Genomic DNA, 24,775 nt, shown 5'->3' on the forward strand with positions numbered 1-24,775 from the left:
TGGGTTCTCATAGTTACTTGTAGGGATGTACCAGTTACATAGAATGGAATAGATATATCTCTTTCTCTACCTGCCTCTGTGTGTGTGTGTGTGTGTGTGTGTGTGTGTGTGTGTGTGTATACATGTTATAAAGATCAAAGGTCAACAATTGGCATCTTCCTCTATCTCTGTCCTACTCTTTGAGGTAGAACCTTTCACCAGGGCCCAAACTCACTGCTTGGCTAGTCTTGCTGACCAGTGAGTCCTGGGGATCTTCTCCCTCCATGCCCACTCATGCTAGTATCACAGATGCCTGTTATCATACCTATTCATTTGGGTGCTGAGGATCTGCATTCAGTCCTTTGCTCACATGGCAGGTATTTTACTTATTGATTCATCTTCCAGCCCCCAGAAGGGATATAATTTCTTCCTTTCATAGCTGAGGCGAGGGACATCTAGCAGCAAAAGAATCTATCTTGGGGACTCCATGGGCTTACCTGTAAAGTGTAGGTCAGGATGGGATTGGTGCCCACATTCAGAACAAGGATTGAAACTGTTTCTCAAAGGCTCTTGTAGACAGTAAATTGTCATTCCACTCTGTTGCTATTATGTGAAAGTGGCCACAGATAACACAAAAGATTGGATATTCTGGGTCCCAACCAAACTATATAGGAACCAGCAGCTGGTGTAGGCTGTCTTATAGACTCTTCTTTGGAGAAATAGTTTGAAAGCAAGCATTTCCCCTCATTTCTTTCTGAAGCTGACCACTGTTGTAGCTACTAATGTAACAAGGATACTCTAAAGATGAAGCTTGGGATGAAAGCCTTGGCTTCACTTCTTTCAAGAAAATGTGCTGTAGCAAAAGGCAAGCATATTCCCAACATCAAGCCTGCATTTTAGACATTACTAGATCTGAGAAAACATTCAGAAAAGGCATGTTCTTTACAGATTAAAAACAAAGAACACTAAGTGGGTGCACTTAGTAAAGTCTAAAAGCTCAAAGCTGGTTTGTACCTTCTGGACCAAGTAGACACTTGTGGCTCTCTCAGCAGCTACCTTATCCAAAAAGGATCCCTCAGGAACGAAGTAACTCACATCGGCGATGTGGACGCCCACTTCGAAGGTGCCTGTAAGCAGATAAGAAGGGGCATCAGCTTGGTTGGAGGTCAGCAGAATTCCCCGAGGATCATTTCCAAGGGTGTGTGTCACTCCTCCAGGCTCATCTCTGAAGCATGGGTCACTGTTCTAGTCTTGCCAGATACTTCTAGCTGCTTTGACTCGGGCTGTTCTCTTTCCTCATCCCATACCAAACAGATGGCCAGGTTTCTGTTGAGAACAATGAGTGTACCATTTTCACAAGTATCTCCCATTTCTAAAGGCTTCTTATCTTTGGGTAAATCCATCACCACATTTGCAAAAGACAGGATTAGTGTAGAATTAATAGTTTGCTTGTTCCTCTCCTCCCTTCCTCCCTCCCTCCCTCCCCCATTCCCCTCTTCCCTCCTTTCCTTTCTTCCTTCCAACAGTCCAATCCCTTCAAGAGCCACCAAAGAAGTAGCACCCAGGTTAGTGCTACTTCTTTGGTGCTACCTCCATTAGGGCCATAGGAGACGTAGTTTATAAATTTAAGATTTACCCTTGAATATCCTGTTAATCAACTTTCAAATATTGTATGCCATACGAACATAAATATACATACATGTTGATATACACATATATAGTAGATACATGGCTATACACTTATGTATATGAGTATGGAAATACTCAAAATTAACAGTATCTAAAAAGAACATGCTCATAAAATAGGCATTTAGTGTAGAGAAATAAAGATACATTGGAGATCCAAGCACAGGGTTGAAGGTGCTTGAGCTGAGCATGAACCTGATGCAATTCCTTATACCCAATCCCTGTTGGCAATGACTAGTCTTGGCATAGGCATATGACCCAAATAGATTTTTTTCTCGTTTTGAGGGGCCAACATGGACTTCATCCAAGAGAGTCTCTCCTGTGAACTCAGAAAAGAGGGACAGTATAAATCTGCAGTTGCCAGGTGTGCCCTCTCCCAAGGCTTGAGCAGGCCTGAAGGAGTCATTTACCACAGTAGACCAAAACAATAGGACCTAGGAGGCATTGCATTGCTGGCCTTGGCACCCTGGAGTCTGCTACAGAAGCTAAGAAGAACGGACCACCTGCTGAGCTTGCCTTGACACCTCCAGGCTGCTATCCCCTCACCCAGCCACTGGGCTGAAATGAGAAGAGACTGGGGGGGGGGGGAGGGACTTCCCCTTTATATGTGAAAACAAAATATTAAACTTCGGGCCTTTGTCAGAATACGTTGTCTTGGCCCCATGCTTCTCTCGCCCTCCATTCCCCTTTCATTCTCAGCCTTCCTTTCAGGTGAACCCGGTTACCCTTAGCTGCAGGCGGCTACAGCCAGGAGCCACCTTCATGTACATACTCAAACCAACATAGAAAAACAACAAGTCTAAGAAACAGGGGAAAATCCAAGGTGACCTCATTTGAACTCCAGGGTCCAGCTGAGGTTGAAGCTAGTCTATCTGTCTACTTGGATGTCTCTGAGCTAATGAATACTCTTCAGGCTCTGACTCACTGAGAGTCACATCTAATATCAAAGTGCTTATTAGCACACCCTCATTTGCTCCTTTGGTGACCTGTGTGACCAGTCCTAAAACATCAGATATTCTTAATTTTTTTTTAAAAAAAAATCACATTCTTATTTATATGCATGCGTATGTATGGGTATGTGTGTGGGGTGAGCATGTCATGGTGTACGTGTGAATGTTAGAAGAAAGTTTGAAGGAAGCAATTGTTTTCATTTCGCCCTGTGAACTCTGAAGATGGAATTCAGATCACAGGTCTGGGGGCAGGAGCCTTTGCCACCATCTTCCTGGCCCAACAGATAGTTGATATGGAACATCTGTAGCTCTTTACTTCTTTCCTGTTCCTCCTTCACTACGGATAATTCTTACCTTAGCTTAAAAAAAAAATGGGTGCAAAAAAAAAAAAAAAAAAAAGCAATTTTTAAAAAGGGCTAGAGCTTATTTTTCAGTTGTCCGGACACACAGAGATCCTCCCACTGAGTGTTCCCTGGGTTTTCTGTACAGCCTTATAGCATTTACAAAGGAGAAGTCAATTGGAAAACAGGCAATGGCTGCTATGGGGTGGTACAATGGGCTTATCTCCCACAGGAGAAAGGCTGTGGAGCTGGGATACAGCAGCCTGGCTCCAAGTTGAGCAGCCTCACTCTGAGAGGCATGCAGCTTTGCTGCTGGGTCACTGGTGCAGTGAACCCACCCAGGATGCCTGACACTCTAGGCACTTTAAGTGACCACAGGCAGAAAAGTCTTGGACGGCTCAGTTTCTAAATTCTGATATTTTAAGTATTTAAAACCAACACTTGAAGAAGGTAAAATAAAGGGTCTTCTTTTGAAATCAGGATATAATATATGGGCCTCACAGGTAAATATTGACTGAAGGAAAAGAGAGAAGACTATTACATCATGATATAAACCATAATTTTAAACCTGGGCTCTGTGTTACTATACATGAACTTTGTGAACTTTGTGAAAATTGACAAACTGACAAAGAGTTCATTACAGGAGATAAAACATGGTGGAGGCCAACCAAAATATATTTGAGGGACTTGAATTTCATTCTGAATTCCCTACAGAGCCTCTCAACCCAGCAAAAGATACTCTCTTATTCTCTACTTTGGATACTTTTTATGAAAACCCTACATAAATATTTTATTACATATATTTTCATAATGTGAACTTGCATAACTCTTAAGACAGTGGCACTGAAGTTTTTATTCTATGAAAGAAAACAATGGGCCTCAAAGGCCCAGCATGTTAGTGTTTGCTGTCAGGACACTGACACTAGGGTTATGTTTATAAAATGCTCCCTTTAATGTTTACTAAAAGAATATAAAACTATCCCTTAAAATAAAATAACCAGTTTTCTATCTAGTGGGGCAAAGGAAACTCTCATGAGTTTTGGAGATCAGGGAAAGCTGAGAGAAAGATTTTCCCAAGGCCATTCATGCCTGTTCCACTTTTACCAAGGCTGCAAAGCTCTTAGGAATACAAACCTTCCTTTAAAAGAACCAAAGAGAATATCAGAAACTCTTCACTGTGTAAAATACTAATAGACTGGACCCAGGGCTTAGAAACTACCTTTTCAAATCCAGCTGCCCAGCTGGGGCAACCGCTTCTCAACAGGGTCCTTGCCCTATCCTCAGGGTGGGGCATCCTCCAGGTGGTCACTTGCTCTGTTCTCAAGGGTTCCACTTATGAGAAACGGTTTTTTTTTCTTTTTAAAAAGACGTTATTTATTTATTTATTTATTTATTTATTTATTGGCAGAGAGTGAATGTGAGTGTTTGTGTACATGAGTGCAGAGCTTATGACGGCCAGGAGAGGACATCAGATCCCCAGCGCTGGAAGTAAAGCAGCTGTACACATCCTGAGCGAGTCCTGCAAGAACATATGTGCTCTTAACTGGTGAGCTGTCTCTCTAGCCTCAGTGAAGGGCTTTCTTGACTAAACTCATGATACAGAGAATGAAGCATTTGGTTGATGCCAGCATTAGACACCCACACATGGAAATTCAGCTTTTAAGGAGAACTGGGCCTAATGAAATTAGTAGATACTCTGATGCTAGAGGACAAAAGTCGATGAGAGTGAGATGAAGTCTCACTGATGGAGAGATAGTAAAGTATTCCATAACCTGTGATAACTATATAAACATAATACTGGCTATGATGTTCATAAAACTGTGAATCAGGCATGGGGATGCATCTCAATGATACATCACTTAACCATCATGCACAAAGCCCTGGGTTCAATCCTTTACCTTCAAATGCTAATCAGAAGAGTAGAAATGACCACTTTTAAAATATATCTCTGTGCTAGGGTGTCTGAATACAATCTAACATTGACAATAACCACACCCAACAGATTGCAAGGATAAATCACCTGAGGGTGGGGGAGGCTGCTAATCACTAGTCCAACATAGCCCAGCCAGGATGTGATAAACCCCAATTCCAAGCCAGCTTGACTCCCAAGCTCTTTTTCCTTTTATTCCCCCGTTCCCCCCACTCCACCCCCCCCACCCAGAGTCACTTCCAGGACAAGATGAAACAGCCTAATTTTCTGTCTCAATGGGCCACAACTCAAAAACCTCCCTATCATCCATGACTCAAGGGAAGCCACATTCTTAGCTTTGGATGCAGAAGTCCTTTTCCTAGCCTTGTTCACAGCCACACCCCTGTCCCTGAAGGCTCTTTTGGTTCTCACTGCCAAGCTCCTTAACCACTTGTAGCAGGGCCTGATTATGGAACAACCACTAAGCCATTAACTCCAGTTCTCTTTAATTAGAAGAATAAGTCCTGGAAACCCCAGCAGTTCCTTTGTAAATCTCTAGCTGACAGTCAGCTTTAGCTGGAAGCAGAGAGCTTGACTTAACTACCAGAGGCTTGGCCAGCATCGAGGACTGCCCAGGCAGGGGTGGGAGAGATGGAGGCATTGGCAGTGTTTCCTTTCCTAGGTCCTAGGGTAAATCTTGGCCTTTCCAGACCTGGGTCACTTGAGTGTGGCTGCACCACTACTGCAAAGGGCCTTGGTGGCACAGGACACTCCTCACAGAAAACAATAGTATCTGCTGTAATAAACTGAGGATTTGTGTTCTCTCCAAATTCACTGAAGCAGCAAAGGCACCTTCATGGAGCAAACCAGAGGAAACCCAGGCCATGCTCAGGCCTCTGCTGACCAGTCATACTATACTTAACTTTCTGAAGTTCTCCAGTCTGCCCAGACCTCTTCCCCACCCATCCTCACTTTACTAGAATGACCACCATTTCCTTTAAGGAAGACCATCCAAGTTCCTCACTGCTCCCTGCCACTGCTCAAACCTGTCATACACACAGAAGATAGTGCTTTTTTTGAAATACAGGCCTGCCCGTCCATCCTGGGAGTCCCACCGCTTTGACTCTTCCTCTCTTCACCCTATGCTATCTTCTCACCATGAGGCAACTAATTTGAAATTAACAAAGTCTTCACACCCGTCTCTCTCAATCCTAGAACTCCAGCTCCTCCTCTTTCCCCACCCTATCGTGTGTGTGTGTGTGTGTGTGTGTGTGTGTGTGTGTATCCTTCCCCGCCTATTCCTGACAGCTTCTGTTGTCCCTCAGACTCCATGGAAGGGCAAGCGAGGGCTTTCTCTGGCAGGACTGTTCTGAGGACCTAGACAAAACTGCACCATCATCCCCTTCTGTGCCTTCCTAGAGCTTCTCGTTACCTGGCTCCCAACATCAGTTACTGTACATTCATTATCAGATATGTCCCTACCCTGTAATCAGCTTGAAGGACAAAGAAAAGGCTTAATGTACAGCCAGTGTTTCACATCAAATGAATGAACAGGAAAGTTAAAAGGGGGAGGGGGGCTAGCAGGCAGGGCTGTGAACAGTGGCTGCTCTGACTGCCCATGCAGTCCAAGCATCCCTTGGTGGTTGGCACATACAACATCCAGTCTGAGTCTACTTCATCCTTAGATAAAAATGGCAAGTATGCATCCCCCAACACTTTCAAAGCCAAAACATTTCCCTAGAATTTTTATTTATTGTTCTAGCTCCAGCTTACAGGCTGCTCAGAACAAGCCCATGTTCTTAGGGGACAAAGTAGAACAGGGTTTGGCAAAGGCTAGCAACGGCTGTGGCTGTGCCAGTGCCAACAGCCTGGGACTTCTAGAGCTACTCTCCTTCAGGTGAGACACCACATAGCTTGGTTTTGAATTATATCATAGTCTTAACACTCTCCCCACCACCCATTCAGCCATCTGACAAATGCTAGGAAAGCTCCTACCATGTACGTCTCAGGCATTTTCCAGGGGCTGGGGGCATATTCATACAGAAGGAGAGGCAAGGTCCTTTCTATGGAGCTTTTGTTCTAGTGAAGAGAGAATAAATGGCAAGTAAGTAAATAGCAAGATTACGATGTCTACTTAAGACAGTAGAAAGGACTTTGGGTAAAGTAACAACAACATGGGAGAGAATGCTTGGCACGTATCTTAGTTTAGTTATGATGGCTTCTCTGAAGAACACATGGAAGCCTGCAAGGTAGATTGGACTAAGTCAAACAATGAATGGTTGGCAGAGCACATCCAGAACAAAGGGCTAGGAGCAGAACAAGCTTGAGGAGCCTAAGAAACAAAGAGAAGGCAGGAAGGGAGGGGAAGATAGAAAGTAGGAACCTAGTGACATAGTCGGGCCTAACGATAGGTATGCCGGGTCAGGAAGAAGCATGTAGGTTTTATTCCAACTAAGATGGAAAGCCACTGGAGAATGGCAAGAGACAGACAGACCTTAACAAGTATACTAGGTTCACATTCTCACTTGACTGCTGGCTTCATTCTGCATACCAGGTGTCTATTGTGGGGGTTTATGGTGATACTAAACTGCAAACAGTAACCTCAAAGAAGGTCTGGATCTCTGAAGAATAGTGTTGCCAGGCAAAGAAATGAGCTGTCTGGCAAGTCGTCTATGTAGTAAGCACAGGCAGAGGACGAAAGCATCATCACCTACAAGACTCCCTTTCTCCCCCAACACAGCAGATGTTGGACTTAGATGGGCTCCCAGCCAACCTGTTATGGGAACATACTGCTCCTGGGGATTACCATCTTTACCCCATGACCAGTGTTTCCAACCTAGAAGCTTGAAGAAAGAGATACATCTGATTTGAGAGCTCAGGAATGATAAGCCGCCCAAAGGGACAACAGAAAGGGCTTCCCTTTGGGTAACTCATGCAGCCAGCATGCAGGCCCTGGCCTTGCTTGGTTCTTCTGAAGTTTTGAGACAGACTAAACATCTGAAAAACAATTGAGCTTATATCACCTTGTGGCCACACAATAAACTTCCTCTTTTATCTGGGACAAGCGAAGTCCCGCTGACGCTGACTTTGGTGGAAACACTGACGGAGTTGCCAGGTAAGAGGGACAATTCAAACTGATGAATTCCAGTTCCATGCGGTATTTTGTTATGTAATCTCCTCACACAAAAGTTGACCACTGGGATGGCATGCCATGGCAGCACTCCATGGCCGTGACGTGCTGAGGATTTGAGGCTATTTCTTAAACTTAGAAGGAGGTGAAGTAATGAAAAATTCCAGGACACATAAATCTGAATGCAATGCAAGGTCTGCGTGCACAAGGAGGGTGCTGTCTGGCATGGACATGCAGGTGCTCCTCAGGGCTACGTCTGGAAAAGTTTGTAGATTTTCTTTTCTTCTTTCTTTCCTTTGTTTCTGGCTTTTTTGTTTCTTTGCTACCCATCAAAGGGTTAAAGAAGACCTTTACTTGCAAACTCCCTAACTGGTGAGCTTACCTTCTGGAGCTAGGCAGCTTAAAGAGCCTTTCTCCTTCGTTGTTGCAAAGGGCTCTATCAATCTGCAAGTACTCAACGAAACTGCCCACACAGCAATTTTTGTCATGTTCAATCTAATTCTCAGGAATCTCAGTTTAAATTTATACGAACAGCATGGAAGAAGAACACCCAGGTAGTAAGTTCCACTTTTCCCCTTCCAAATGATTTGAGCAATGGGCTCCTTCATTAACAGGAAGGAGAAAGAGGAGCTGAACATGTGAGGCTGGCACAGGCAATGTCTGGGAATTTCCAGGCGTCTCCAAAGTGAGAGGGAAAGCCTGGGTCAGCCGGTCAGGCCTGGGACAGAGCACTGAGCACACACGTCTGATCCTTCCTCAACGCCAAGACAGTGAAGCTCAGGGTTGGAGAAGGACCTTGAAGGTGGTTACACACTCAGAGAGTAAAAACAATGGAGCCAGGGCAGGGTGGGTGGCTAGGGTGGAAATGGGGCAGACTAGCTATAGTTTAAGGACTGCAGAAGCAACGGAGTTTTATAAAATCCTGTCAGCTGGCTCTTGTGCATGTTCAAGACCCTCCGTTACCCTCCCAAAATTGGAAAGGTTAAAGCCAAGGAAAGGAAAATTTTTGAGAAGGACAAAATACAGTTAAGCAAAACTAGGTACCACTTTTAAAAGAAAGGGAAGCCAAAGAGACAAAAGACAGTTATAGTTTGGAACAGGATGACAATGTCCCCAATGATGACTTTTGGACCTTGGAAAAATAGGATTATTCCTGACTTTGTGGCCCACATTTATTAAAAATAAATTTTAAATTTTCCATGATAAATATCTTTCTCATTTAAGGTTGAGATTACTTTTTAAATTCACTGACAAAATACTGCATCTATCCCCACTTACTTCCATATAACTTTGAGTTCACAGTACACACACTGCTCCCTGTAAGCCTGAAAAAAAAAAAAAGCCATGAAATAAGTGCCGGCATACTTGATAATTCTCTTGGTGGACTGTGGCGACTAGGACACTTGGCCAGCAGACTCTATGCAGGTGACTCAGGTACTAGGCATACACTTTCTAAGCACAACAACTATTTCCAAGGCAGAAATGACTCTAGCTTGTGTAAGCCATGACACTTTGTTCCCAGCACTTTCAAACACTTCTCAGGTGCCTTAGTCTGGCTGTCCCAGAGTCCTGGTCTCACTCTTGCGGTACAGTGAGCACGGTATGATTCCTGCGCATAGCTCTCCTCCAGAGCTTAACATGCTCACATGTAGGTTTGATTACAGAATTGTAGCACACTTTCTTGCCCATTTATAGACGGATTCATCCTTCCTTCATTCTTCCTTTTCTCTCTCCCCCATCTTTTATCTCTCTGTACCCCGTTTTTTGTGCTGTTGTTTTTTTATACAAGGTCTCAAGATGACCTCAAACCCAACTTTCTGTGTAGCAAAGTCAACTCTGGAATTCCTGATCCTCTTCCCTCAGACTCACAAAGGGCTGGGATTACAGGCAGGCTCCACTACACTCAGCCTTTTGTAGTTTTTTTTTTTTTTCCTATTTTCTCCTATTAACAACATATAATTATTAGTTTTTAAAAGCAAAATTTAAAAAATACGTAACTTTATACATCTCAAAGAATATGAGTATATTTAAATGTCTAGACACTATGTTAATTGTAATTAACTACTGATTAATTCAGTCTAAATCTTCCTTTAACTTGAAATTAAAATTTTTGTTTCTCACTTTAAATTCTGAGAGGCAAAAGTTCATCACTTTATACTGTAGTGATAAAAACTTGGAAGGGCTCTCATTACTCTTTGAAGGGTGGGGCTATTTCTAGAAATATTAGATAGCTCTTTTTTGATCTAATTACTCAATTTTACTCATTCATTCATTTCTTTGCATGAGGGAGAAACCATTTTCTAGCTTCCCAGAAGCAAACAAAAACAAAAAATTATAATTTATATATGCAAAGGATGTAAATGTGCTACAGGAATAGCATATCAACTGTTCGTTCTCTCTCTCTCTCCTCTCTCTCTCTCTCTCTCTCTCTCTCTCTCTCTCTCTCTCTACGTGTGTATGCCAAATAAACCATTTCTTCTATAAGCGATCTTTGTTATGGCATTTTATCACAACAATAGACAGTCTAGTTTATAAATCTTTTCTTTTTGGTATTTTTGAGAGAGGGTTCCCTGGGGATCTGCCTGCCTTGGTCTCCCAGGGCTCGGATTAAAGGCATGCACCACCATGCTAGACCTAATCTTTTGGTTTAAGAAATCTTTGTCTCCTTTAAGGCTGTGATACTATTCTGTTATCTTCTTGATGTATTAGTGATTTGCTTTTCCCATGTAGATACTACATGTGAGTCACATGGAGCTCATTTTTATGTAGAGTGTGAAGCAGGGATCAAACTCCATGTTTCTTCTATGCAGGCTCCTCACTTGAACTAGCACTACTTATTTATCTTTAAGACCTTTTCATTACTACACCGAAGTAACAGCGAGCCGAAAACTAGGTGACCACGCATGCGCACATACATATGCATACGCTAAGTGCCTCGGGATTTTCTCTTCTGTTTACCTCCCAGCTTCTGAACAGTTTGTTTCTGCAGTACAACTCTTTGTTAGGTTTAATTCTTTTCACTTTTGGATTAAAATTAATTAATTATATTCACCAAACACTCACTATTTGTATTGCACAGTTCTAGGTGCCAGGGATTCCAGGGATTATTTAATTTAATTTTCCAAGCAATTCTGAGTTAGATAATTCTCATCCTTGTTTCAGAGATTAGAGAATATGGGGCTCAGAGAGCTAACCTTTTACTTTGGAATAGGAAATCTTATCTTTCTCATTTTGTTATAGTAGCTATCATTATTTTTTTAAAAAATGTTTCTTGTTTTATTTGTTGTGTGGGTGTGCACCCTTGTTCTCAGAGTATGGCACACCTATATAGGTTAAAAGGACAAATGGCAGGAAGTGGATTCCTTCCATCATGTGTGGGTTCTAAGGATTAAACTCAGGTCATCAGGCTTGACAGCAAGTACCTTTACTAGATCACCCATCTTACTGCTTTTGCTTGTTTGTTTTGTTTTGTTTTGAGACAGACTGTGTAGGTACTCCAGGCTGGTCTCTCCTTTCCCCGACCTCCCGAACACTGGAATGGTAAGCTTGCACAATGCTCATCTTGTAGTTTGTACAAAGCATCAGTAGAATATGCTACTGCTAGCATAAAGTTAGGTCATATTTTTGTAACAACAGGTATAAAGTGGGCTTATTTCTTTTAGTTTTTAATATACTTAGCAATTTGCAACTGGTAGAAACTTGAAATGATGTCTTGTTTAAATCACTATTTTATTGCTGAGGAAATAATTTCAGGGAATCACAGACATGCTTGAACTTCCAGAGGCAAAGACAAGGTAGGAAACCCATTCTTCTGCTCCTACTCCAGTGCTCGTTTTGGCATACTGCAACTGTCTCTTACCGTGCAATGGGAGTGTTGGGTCACTGGGCCTCCCCACTGGCTTCCAGGTTTACCTTGGTGCCAGATGCTTGAGGATGCCTGACTGGTGGGTGCCAGATTATCTTGGCTTTAATGAGCAAGAAAACTGGAACCAATCAGTAGAACTGGAAGCAGATGGAACAGGCCGGGGTCCAAACCTGGTTTAACAAGGTGCACTGAGACATCCATGAAAAAAGGAGAATTTCCAAACCCTGGACCCCACAGAAATCAGGCTAGCACGGTTTGAATGGAACATAGGAATAAGACTTAGAGAGGTGGGGCTGTCTCTCCACTTAATCTTTCCACTTATAGCCTCTCTTCAGAACAGGAGTGAATTGGCATGTATCCCAGAAGCCCACTCTCATGCCAGGGCCCTTGCATGGCTATTCAGTTATTTGGATATTTTGAGTCAAGGTACAATTAGTTTAAAAAAAAAAAAGATCATCCATCAAGGACAGTTAGAGTTGTTCCGTCACCAGGGCCCCAGATGAATGGAGAAGACATGTACTTCCTTCTGGGCTGACGGACCTACAGACTTTCCATTGCTCCTCCTAGATTTGTCAAGGGCCCTGCTACCAAAATAAGGTTTGTCTGCAATTGAGTACTTGAGTTGCCTATGATTTGCCTGAGGTCAGAATGCCCTCTGACATGAGAGACTTGGGGGTGGGGGTGGAAATCAGTGTTTCAAAATGAGGATTAGAAATGACTTCCCATGGAAGAGGTGTAGGAGGAACAGCATTCAAAGCACAGGGCATCATGAAGATGTCAGAGACAAAGTCCAGAAGTGTATCTGAGCGGAAAATTGCCCTCAAGTGGAAAATTTCTCTTCCAAAATCTATTGAAGAGTGAATAAGGTTCCCTTTTCAACACAAAGAACAGATTTTATACATAGTTTCTGGTGAAATTAAATAGTACGTGTAGGTCTCATTTTTGAAAGATGCATATGGCACATCTTCAACAGATGACAGATAAAAGTTTCCTAATTAGGTGTGAGTTGCCTCTCAGCACAGTATTCAATTTTTAAGACAAGCATCCAATTGAATCATAGCATTTTAAGATTTACTTCATGGAAGTGGATGGGCCAGGGAGAAGAATAGCCTGTGGGCTAAGAGATTATAGAGGGTTCAAATCAGGCATTCTGCCTGATACACAAATGTCAAAGGGCCTGGACAGCCCATATGGGAGAATCATGACAAGGCCAATAGCTAAAATGTCAAAAACAAAACAAACAAACAAAACAAAACAAAACAAAACAAAACAAAACAAAAAAACCTCAGCCAGGAGGGGTGGTGAGCTACTAAGACAGCCATCAGGTTACCACACTAACTTTGAAGGGCCTCAGAATACGGCCCACTCTCAGAATTCCCTGGGCCCTGGATGCACAAGTCCCGTTTATGAAGTACACATATAAAGTACTGATGTATCTGCACACAGTCTATGCATAGCCTCATTTAAAATCATCTCTAGGGTAGAGACCCAAGGTACCAATCCTTAGAGCACTGCCAGTAGCAAGCAGCATTGCTGGCCTTTCCCATGTGTCTGCAGAATACTGGGACCTTAACCTCCAGCCAGAGCCAACTGTGGCTAACACTGCCTCACAGAGACAACTCTTCCCAGGTCATTCTCTACCTGGAATGAGGTAGCTTTTCTGCCAACCCAAATTAGGGAGCAGCTGAGGAAAACCAACTATACCACTACAAAAAAAACTCCCAGACATATTTTTCAGAAACATCACTGCCTACCTTAAGCCAATTTATGTGGGGAGTGTTGTCTTCTTACTCTTGCCCCCATAGGAAACACATGCAGTCCCTGCTTTAGGATGAGTCTGAGGAGGAGCCTCATTTAAAATTATCTATAGGTAGTTATAAAACCTAATATGATATAAATGCTTTGTAAATAGTTATTTGGTTGTATTGTTTAGAGAAGAATGGCGAGGAAAGTATATGCTCAGTGTGGAGTCAACTTTAAAAAGTATCTTTTAAATTTGTATTGGATGAACTGTTAGACAAGATATAGAACTGCTATGACAATGTAGAGGCTGCGATACACATATATTTGACCCAGGTAATCCCCCCTTGTAGGCAGTATAAGGTCAGTCCATATAGTATTCCTGAGATACTGAAAACTAACTGGAAAGCATGATTCCACATTCTGTAAACTCTGTTACAAGAGCCCAGGGCCCACCTTTCCATCCTGTGTCAGTGGAGCTTGTGAGAGGGCACTGGGTATAGCTTCCAGGCATGGTAAAAGACACTGCTCATAGCAGTAGGAGTAAAAGGGAATGTGGTTTCTTTCAAGCTGCTGATGTAGCAGAGGATGCTGCAGACCACACAGTGCAACCAGATGACCTGCTTCTTTGACAATGCCAAGGCAGTACGCTAACAAGACAATTCATTTATTGTGGTTTGTAGAGCAGGCACAGGCACAGAAACATTCTTCTCCAGAAGGAATCAACCTCTCTAGGGGTCAAGACCTGAGACAGACTTTTCACAAAAGCACCTAAGGTCTTTTTAGAAGCTCTTAGGTCTAGACCGTTAAGAGGAAGATATCAAGGTGTGGGTGTTCACAGTGTGGGATCGGATAGATGTTTCAGTAGACCTAGATTTGATGCAGGGGACAGCAAGTCATCTTTAACCGTCTCCAGTTGTGCTCGAAGTACTGAGCGAAGGTTATGGGACCAGCTTTGAAGCAAAGAGGTAAGAAGCACTGTCAGCAACTGAAGCTGGCAAGCAGAAGAGCGTGTCTGTGGGAACAGGTGCATGAGGACCAGCTGTCTGCCCACCTCTCTCCTAGATGGTTTTGGGGTATCAAGGTTTCTTCTGGTAAAGAAATTCTCTTCCCTTTTGTGAAGTGATCCCTTACAGTGACAGCTTCTAAACAACTCTGTGCTCACTTGAAGGAAACCAGGACAGCACAAGGCATATTCCAGAGTTAAGTGGCTCTTGCATGGTTTCAGAAAAGTAGGAAAGTAGAAACCCCAAAGCCTAGAAGGGCACATTTGGTACTCTGTGTAGATGGCTGTAATGGACTAAACAGCCACAGAGAGCTGGGACAATCACACTCATCAAGGCACATTAGAGGACCACAGTAAGTGACCCTGTTGTACCTTCTATCTGATTGATCTTTGGGTGGAAGAAAAGGAGACATGTTATGCCTAAACTTTAAGTTTTGTTAATTTGGCAATTGTATAATAATAAATGTATATAAAATTTCCAAATCTATTTTTGTTGTTATTGATAAATTTTTCTTCTTTCTATTAATTAATTTATTTATTCACTTTATATCTCAATCACAGCCTCCCCTTCCTACCAATTCCCCTTCACATTGCCCCATCCCCAACAAATTTTTCTTTAAGTACTTTTTGCAATTAGTAATTAAATTATGGTCTAAGCATCTGATTTATATAATACTGATGATATTTGAAATCTGTTTAATGGTTCAATTTTCTTTTTAAAAAAATCAGTATTTGTAAGTATCTCCTGTATGTTGAAGAACAATAATGCACGTACCAGTAGCTTTTGACAGAGCTGCCATGCATGTTGAACCACTGTCTGGGCCATTGATTGTCTTTATTCTAGTGGTCCCAATACTGGCAAAAAAAAAAAAAAAAAAAATACCCAAAGTGTGTGCATCATGGCTACAGACAACTTTTTGCAGCAGAGCTTTGGGATGAAAGGGAGAACCCAGTTCACCACATGGACATATAATAAGTACATTAAATAAGGAAAGTCTATGCCTGTTGAAACAACCTTCTGTTTACTAAACAGGGAGGTGGGGACTGGCAAGATGCTATTGCTTTGAAAGGGGCTGTAACAGCACAATTTTAATCTTTTGAAATTATATATCAATGAATGGCTAGAAAAAATATACCAGGACAAATTATGTGTTTTATTAAATTTCTAATCACAGAGTAGGCAATGAATTCAAGTTTAAATCTTCATCTTAGTTGTTATAGTGCTCACAAAACAAAGAAGGGTATCAACTAACAGTTTTTATTTTTAAAATTATCTTTTTATCATTTGTGCCTTCTGTGAGCAATCTTTTTCATATGCCTGTATATCCTATTTTTGTAATTACAATGTTCCAGGATTAGGGATTTCCATTTCTTGTTTTGCAAAAGATTTCAAGATTCCAATCTGTTAAATGAATTTGGAGACCAAATTTAAAGGAATTTCTTGTGTAGTCAGTTCCTACTCAAGGTGTTCAGAAAATAAGCTCATGAAATGGATTCATGGTGATGTTCTAGATATTTATCAAATAAACAACCATTTCCTGTAGAAAAAATTAGGCAGGCATTCATTTATTACAGCATGTGCAAAATCAGACAGCAAAGCAGAGCCTTTGCTTCTAAGGGTTGGGCACAAGGGGCTCTGAGGCTGACAGAACAGTTAGATGCTTATAACATAATCTGTGTGGCGGGGTCACAGCTAGTGACTAGTGTGCCTTGTGATCTATGACATAGTGCTATTCATTGTTAAGCTGACACTAGCCAAATTCCTAGCAAAGGCACCTGGGCCGCGTGCTAGATTTACATTAGTGGAACCTGGGCCGCGTGCTAGATTTACATTAGTGGAACCTGGGCCGCGTGCTAGATTTACATTAGTGGAACCTGGGCCGCGTGCTAGATTTACATTAGTGGAACCTGGGCCGCGTGCTAGATTTACATTAGTGGAACCTGGGCCGCGTGCTAGATTTACATTAGTGGAACCTGGGCCGCGTGCTAGATTTACATTAGTGGAACCTGGGCCGCGTGCTAGATTTACATTAGTGGAACCTGGGCCGCGTGCTAGATTTACATTAGTGGAACCTGGGCCGCGTGCTAGATTTACATTAGTGGAACCTGGGCCGCGTGCTAGATTTACATTAGTGGAACCTGGGCCGCGTGCTAGATTTACATTAGTGGAACCTGGGCCGCGTGCTAGATTTACATTAGTGGAACCTGGGCCGCGTGCTAGATTTACATTAGTGGAACCTGGGCCGCGTGCTAGATTTACATTAGTGGAACCTGGGCCGCGTGCTAGATTTACATTAGTGGAACCTGGGCCGCGTGCTAGATTTACATTAGTGGAACCTGGGCCGCGTGCTAGATTTACATTAGTGGAACCTGGGCCGCGTGCTAGATTTACATTAGTGGAACCTGGGCCGCGTGCTAGATTTACATTAGTGGAACCTGGGCCGCGTGCTAGATTTACATTAGTGGAACCTGGGCCGCGTGCTAGATTTACATTAGTGGAACCTGGGCCGCGTGCTAGATTTACATTAGTGGAACCTGGGCCGCGTGCTAGATTTACATTAGTGGAACCTGGGCCGCGTGCTAGATTTACATTAGTGGAACCTGGGCCGCGTGCTAGATTTACATTAGTGGAACCTGGGCCACGTGCTAGATTTACATTAGTGGAACCTGGGCCACGTGCTAGATTTACATTAGTGCTTCAGCTCTCGGTTTAGGAACACTTTAAGGACTTTTTGTCTTGGATTAAGTGCAAAGTCTGTAAACTAAAAAAGGCAAAGCTAACGGTTAAATTTCCCATTTATATTTTATTTTCCAGAATACTGTTTTTATAGTTATTTTAAAAAAATTTAAAAATCTTTTCACAGAAAATAAAAACTGCATCTTATATTTAAGAAGAATAATTTGCATTTTCTAGCTATATATTAGATAAGCTTATCAGAGCAGATAGTAGCTGTGTGGCTTAAATTTTTCTGTAATTTTACTAAACTTCTGGTCTGTTTATAGTATCATTTCCTGAGAAAGATTTATAAAATTAACCCATAGCAATAAAAATCAACTCACCTTTGTATTTCTGTTAAGTTTTGCTTTATATATTTTGAAACAAATTATTGGTGAATGTGTTTGTTGGTAAATGTGTTTAGCATGATTCTATTTTCTTGAATTGGCCATTTAGTGAGTCTTTACACTCAGTAATGTTACTGCATTAAAACCTGTTTGATCTAGACAAGACCAAGCTATCAGAGGCTGTTATGGTGTAAGATTGAGTATTCACCATCCTCCTCCAAGAGGAAGCAAACTAAATGTGTGTGTATTACATGCACATTTATCTTCAAATGTATTTCTAAGAGCATCTATATTATTTTTCTTGTATAAGTATCTTTAAGATTTATAAAATTGCTTTTATGGTAACTATTTTTAAAAATAAAATACCTTTTAGAAAGATTCATTTTTTAAAATTATGTGTGCATGTGCATGTGGGAATGTATAAACAGTGTTTACAGGAGCCTGTGACAAGCAGCCCTCTGGAGCTGAAGTTAAACACTGAGAAGCTGCCTGACAAAGCTACTGGGAATTGAACTCGGGGCCCCTGAAAGGCCAGCACATGCTCTTTACTCTGAGCCAACTCTAGAGCTCCCAAGACATCTTTTTTCTTTCTTTTTAAATTTTTTTTCTTATTTTATTTACATTTAAGATGCCATCCACTTTCCCCATTTCCCCTCCCTAGAAAACCCCTGTCCCATGCCCCCTCTTTCCTTTTTGCTTTTATACAATTTTTTAAAAATGTCAATCAAAGGATTTATAAGTTTGGTAATGCTCAATCAGAAGCGTAATCCAATACCCAACCTAGATATAAAATCTATCTTTGACTGGTGGAGACCTGTGAACATCTGCCTCCATGCCCCCTCTCTCTTTCTCTCATCACCTAGCTTCTCCTCTCCTTCATCTTCTCTCCTTACTCCATCTCTTCCTCTCAATACTCCTTCCCACTTAGCTCCTCCTACATATCACTCTTCCTGTTAAAGTAAAACTTTTCTCTCAAAATACAGTTAGAGCATACTTATTCCTAATTGTACCAGTGAGGTACAAGATAGTCCTAATACCCACTCCATCATTTTGTTGACTAACCAGAACCTCTGTCATCTCTTCTAACTAAAACACTTACTTTTGATCCTGGCTTTTTTTTTTTTTTTTGGCTTTAGAATGAATGTCAGCTGAAAACTATCTACTCAGATCTTTTCTCTCAAAATAAATAGCCAGGCTTGGCTATGAGACTATGGGTCTTCAACCCCGTCAGAAATCCAGAATGACTGAGTTAACTGAAGTTATGGGAAGCACTAAACATAACTTCTAAAACTCAGCCAATTTATAGAGACCGCTGAACACCTGAGAAGCCCCTATACTACCGAACGTTCGAGCATCAAATCTTCAGCCTTCTGGCCCAGAGTCCTCTGACAGACCTTAGTGATGCAGGATTATTAAGTGCTGATTACTCTGTCTAGGCAGATATAATCAGTCAACTATTCTGCATGTGTGTCCTCTTCTGGACAGTAGTTAGTCTGTAGATGGAAAGAGGCAATTCTTGCCTAGTGGCTGTCACCACACAACTGGCATAACTCCAAGGATGCTCAATTTCTTCTTAGAATCCACAATAGGAAGCTGTCAGGAGCAGACAGGTCTCTAATCAGAATGGACATTAATATATAAATTTTTGTAGCATCAATTCTATGGACTTCTGACATTTTGAAAACCAACTATCCATGTAAGGTCACCTGGACTGTTGTCTGTACACTCCTCTCAGCTATTTCTAAATAAAATATGGGAAACCTCTTAACAATAAACTCAAAGCCATAAATTTGCTATAGTCCCTTAACTCATAGGTTAACCGTCCCAAATCAAATTTTAAATCTCAAATTTACATCTTAAAATGTATATGAAAGTTGAAGTAGACAAACTTCTGATAAACCTGTATACTATGGAGATTTCAGTTTGCTTGATGTTGATGACATGACAGAAAGAGTTTAGTTGAACTTCATATTGTGAAAATGGTCAAATAAAAGGATAGCTTTGTATCTACAAGACTTTATAAACAATTATGCTATCAAATGAGAAGACTTTTAAACTTGTCCAAAGATCAAGCTCAGCACCTGAATTTCCTTCCATGTCCTCCTCTAACTGGACAACAGCATTAGAGATAAGAAACAAAATAACCTGAAACAAAGACCTCAATGTAAAGCCATCTACACTAAATCTAATAGAAGAGAAAGTGGGGAAATAGCTTTGAATTCATTGGTGCAGGAGACAACTTACTGAACAGAACACCAATGGCTCAGGCACTAAGGTCAAGAATTAATAAATAGGACCTCATGAAACTGAAAAACTTCTGTAAGTCAAAGGACACCATCATTAGGATAAAACGATACCCTACAGATTGTGAAAAGATCTTCACCAACCCTACATCTGACAGAGAGCTAATATCCAAAATATATAAAGAACACAAGACAGATACCAATAACCCAGATAACCCAATTAAAAATGAGGTACATAGCTAAACAGAGAATTCTCAACAGAGAAATCTCAAATAGCCATGAAGCACCTAAAAAATTGTTCAACATCATTAGTTATCAGGGAAACATAAATCAAAACAACTCTGAGATTCCACCTTACACACATCAGAATGGCTAAGATTAAAAACTCACAGGACAGCACATGCTGGTGAGGTTGTAGAGCTGGTGGGAGTGCTAACAAGTACAGCCACTCTGGAAATCAGCTCAGAAGTTTCTCAAGAGATTGGGAATAGTTCTACCTTAAGATCCAAGTAGACACCAAGTAATCAAGAATCACCAAGTAGACAAGCCTCCAGACCCCTTGAGGGATTATTTACCCTCTGGACATGCCTTCAAAGGAACTGTATTGATTAGGTTAATTGAGCTGGGAAGACACACACTGAAGTGGAGAGTATCCTTCTTTGGGCTTGCATCCTGAACTATATAAAGAGGAGAAGTTAGCTAAGCACAGGCATTCATTGCCTTTTGTTTCCTGACTGTAGATGTGATGTGACCACCTGCCTTCAGCTCCTGCTGCTCTGATATCCCCCAGGATGCGCTTGCCCTTGAGCCGTAAACTGAGTTGTTTCTGTCAGAGCATTTTATCATGTCATAGAAAAATAAATGAAAGCATCTGAGCAGTCAGAAAGCCTTGGTAGGAGAGAGACACTTTGAGAGCAGAGTGACACTGTACTCTGCAGAGGGATGCAGGCTGGAAGACATCCATTTCCTCATCTTTTACCAAGGTAAGAGGAGGGCCCTTCTTTCAATGAGTCAAAGGGGGGGGGGCAGGTAGGTAGCCCAGGTAAAGGGTTGGGCACTTGGGTTTGGTATTTCATGCTTTAGAGATGAAAGTGGTCAGGAGGAGACAAAAAGGATGGGACTATAGGTACCCAGATGGACATTCCGATAAGATCCCTGCTTAGTCATGGATAGAATCTAAATTCTAATTTCCATAAAGTATCAAAAATAAGTAGATTTAGATTTGTTCACTTATTTTCTTATTCATTCATTCATTCATTCTTCACTCATTCATCTTTCCTCTGTGGTTTTAACATTTTCACAAAACTGTGTAACTATCAATCACGTAATCTCAGAAATCTTTTATCCAGAAAGCAGCCCACGTTCATTAGCAGCTCTCCTCTCTCCTGTTCACTTCTAAGGCCTGTCAAGGAGAGCCCTGCCATGTTCAATGACAGCAAACATTAAAGAATTCAAATTACAACACAAGATGCTGTAGAACTATGGGGTTTGAGAATCAACTAAAGCTAAAGGCCCTGCCTCACAGTTTGCTAAAGAACCCATCTATCTGACAGTTTGGTCTTTGACACTTATGGAAAAGCAGTAACTGAACAGAATGGGTACACATTATCCAGATCCCAATTCTTCCAGCAAAGACAAACTTTTCTAGGAGAGCTTGCAAGCCAGGGAGCCATACCCCTAGACCTCACAGAGACAGGAAGACTCTATGACGTGGCGAATGGACTCACACTTTATCAGCCACAAGACATGAAAGAATATTTAGGTTCCTTAGCTGAGATGTTATGAGTCAGAAGATAAATGATAGCTCTTGTTTAGAAAGATATTCACATGAGTCACTGTATTTGTGTTGAAGGGCTCTGAGGAGCATTATTAGGACTAACAAACGGAGAACTGCAGAAAGATAACAGTACTTCTGATTCTTTCAGGGGAGGATTTCCTAAGAGTCACACAATCTTATGGCAGAATAGGCTTTAAAGTAACAAGTTCAAATGCAATCTGGATATTCAATAAAGTGGATGCTGCAAGAGTTATTAAGAAACCAGAGGGTGAGCTTACAACTGTGGTATTCCCAGACTAATGGGAGGTCAACTGTGAGGTGTTGTTGCAAGCAATCTGTTACAATCATAAAACACTGAACTGGGATTTACTGTCTTTAGATTCTGGGATATCATTACAATACCACGTTTTATTAAATATTTTCTTAAGCAAAGTGAAAGAATCCACATTGCTAGGGAGTGCTCCTTCCCCTTAGGTGTGTTTGGGACTAAAGGAGTGAATCCCAGATCAGATGCATGGTAGAAGCTCTGCTTTGGAAGTGAAGTAGAGACAGGCTTTCTCCTCCTTTCAGTTACTTTTAATACTTTACACAATTGGTTGTCTGTATCTTGCACCTGATAGGAAAGACCTGGGTGTAACCTGAAACTCTATGAAAGGAAGTGTGAGTATCAGAAGGCTCTGTCTATAGAGTTGATTTTTCACATAATAGCCATTCAGATGATTTCTGTGAGACCAAAGAAAAACATACCCTTTATACAGTATTTTATTTAAATAAACTTAGATTATGTAAATATGGCCAGAAAACATTATTTGCTTTTTAAAACAGTAACTATTTTCCTCTAAGTAGGAACTGACATAAACTGGTAACTAATGGAACCTGAACTTAGCCAACGCCATCTCAATCCAAACTGGAATTGCCCATTCGCTTTTCATCTCCCTGGATAAATGATCCTGGCAGAACCAGTTGTCCCAATGGCCAACTGTGGAAGTGCCACCATAAAAATGCTTGACTGACTACCTTGGCCTTTCCCAAGACTTCCCTGGTTTCTTCCTTTTGCTGCTTCACTGCCAGATACACAGATGTCAACTGTCTCTCTGGAATGCAAGAAATACCAAGCACATAGAAGGCTCTGATCACCTTGTGTGATGGGTGACTACTGGGCAGCTTGGGATTTCTGGCACCTCATAATTTTTTACTACAACGTTTTTTCATTATAAAGCTACTATTACCACATTATAAAATTTGGACAGTAGAGCAGAGAGGAAAATGGCCTGTGATCTCATCATCATAGGAGGCTCGCTCTCTGTACTGGGTATGTCGCTTGTCTTCCCTCAGGGCTCTCCTGCTATAGCTGACATCATCTACTCAGTTTATTTAGTCTCTTGTCCTTTAAAAATAGGTTAGCAGTGATTCATATAAATGCATATCATGAGACAGGCAACTTCATGTGGTAGCCTGTCCAAAACCAGTATGTCTTCCTGACTTTGCAATTTCTACCTGTGGATAGTTCCCCACCATCCAGGAGAAGCACCTCTGTCTTTTCTTTTTTTCCTTCTGCCACCTGTTTCCACAGATTCTTCTCTTCCTCACCTCTGTTCCTGCACCCCTCATGGACCTTGCTCATAATCTCCAGTTCAGTTCTGTATGCCTACACTTGTGAAGTTTCTCTGGCATTTTCCTGGCTGACTTCTCCCTTTTCCTTTAGTCTTTTGATAACTTATTTCCCCCACTGTGGCTGAAATCTCTGCAGAACAATGTCTATGTAGTTTTCTATGGTCTGACAAATAAAGAATATTATTTGCTGCTAATCTGCTTCTCTTGCAGCACTTTCCCCTCATTTTCTCCATGAAACCCTTGCTCTAACACTTGCATACTAGACAAGAAGTGGCTTCTGCAGAGTGAGTGAGGAAGGACATATGCTAGCTCCCTGCTCTCCCTGCAAGTTCAAGAGTTTGGGGCAAGCAGAGATAGAGAGACAGGTATTAGACTTCTGCTATAGACAACTTAAAACTAGAGAGAATAAATGGACAGCTGTTTTAAACCACTAACAAGAAGAGCTTTAACCCCAAGGGGAGGAAGGCCCAGCGTCACCAGGCCTCTGCCTGGACACTGTTCATATGGAGCTTTGGAGAGTAAGATGTACAGAGAGCTGTTTGCTGCAGCCTCTGTGCACAGCAGAGTGTGCTTGGGATGTACGTGAGGCCAAAGTGTGCTCTTGTAAGTAGCCTGCTCTAATTTTAGATTATAGAAACTTATAGCTGAGAATACTGTGCTGAGGGTACAGCTCAGTAACAGAGTGCTGCCTAGCACACATAAGCCTTATCCACAGGACTATTGGAGGGGGTGGTGGAGAGAGCTCCTACTGAAAGAAGCTAAAGCAGTTTTAGGCAGCATGTTCTGTCTCTTAGCTTCTGTCTGCCAATCATCACTATTTATTGCAATAGAGAAGGAAACACAGAGGTTTACACCAGGGGAAGATGAGGGATGGATACTTTGAAGGTGGGCCATCAATGCTCTGTGACAGACTAAAATAAAAAGATGCACACACCTCACTGGTATACCATCAAAGGCCATGTTAGTCTAAAGTAATCTTCAAGAACAATCAGTGTCACAGTAGTAACTAAGGCACCCCTAAGAAAAGGTCAGACATACCTAGAAAACGTATCTGTGGGGATGGAAGGAACTGTGAGGGTTTTCCCCTCACAGTGTCCACAGGTCCTTTGACAATCAGCTGCTGCTGTTCTTTCTGCTACAGTCATCTAAGACTGGGACCCTTAACAATTAGCCATTCACAATCTTTTTTTTTTTTTTTTTTTTTAAAGATTTATTTTATGTATGTGAGTACACTGTCACTATCTTCAGACACACCAAAAGAGGGCATTGGATCCCATTACAGATGGTTGTGAGCCACCATGTGGTTGCTGGAAATTGAACTCAGGACCTCTGGAAGAGTAGTTAGTACAAGTCAGTGCTCTTAACCACTGAGCCATCATCTCTCCAGCCCTCATAATCTTTTTAATAGACAGAGAGCTATCGGGAGTAGAGAAGCTTCTGCAGGTCAGGTCTAGACAACCTGTTTCAGGAGG

The 24,775-nt window shown here is 41.7% G+C and overlaps 1 protein-coding gene across 6 annotated transcripts in view; it reads right to left on the bottom strand.

The window, feature by feature from the left end:
- Positions 1-24,775, bottom strand: part of Dis3l2 (DIS3 like 3'-5' exoribonuclease 2) — a 309,644-nt gene that overhangs the window by 81,275 nt on the left and 203,594 nt on the right. For all 6 annotated transcript variants that reach the window (XM_076914866.1, XM_076914868.1, XM_034521596.2 and 3 more), the window contains one exon: positions 994-1,106. In XM_076914866.1, coding sequence (XP_076770981.1) covers positions 994-1,106 — 113 coding nt within the window. The remainder of the gene's footprint in view (positions 1-993; positions 1,107-24,775) is intronic.

This window comes from Arvicanthis niloticus, chromosome 17 (genome assembly GCF_011762505.2).
Source record: "Arvicanthis niloticus isolate mArvNil1 chromosome 17, mArvNil1.pat.X, whole genome shotgun sequence".
Classification (NCBI taxonomy): Eukaryota; Metazoa; Chordata; class Mammalia; order Rodentia; family Muridae; genus Arvicanthis; species Arvicanthis niloticus.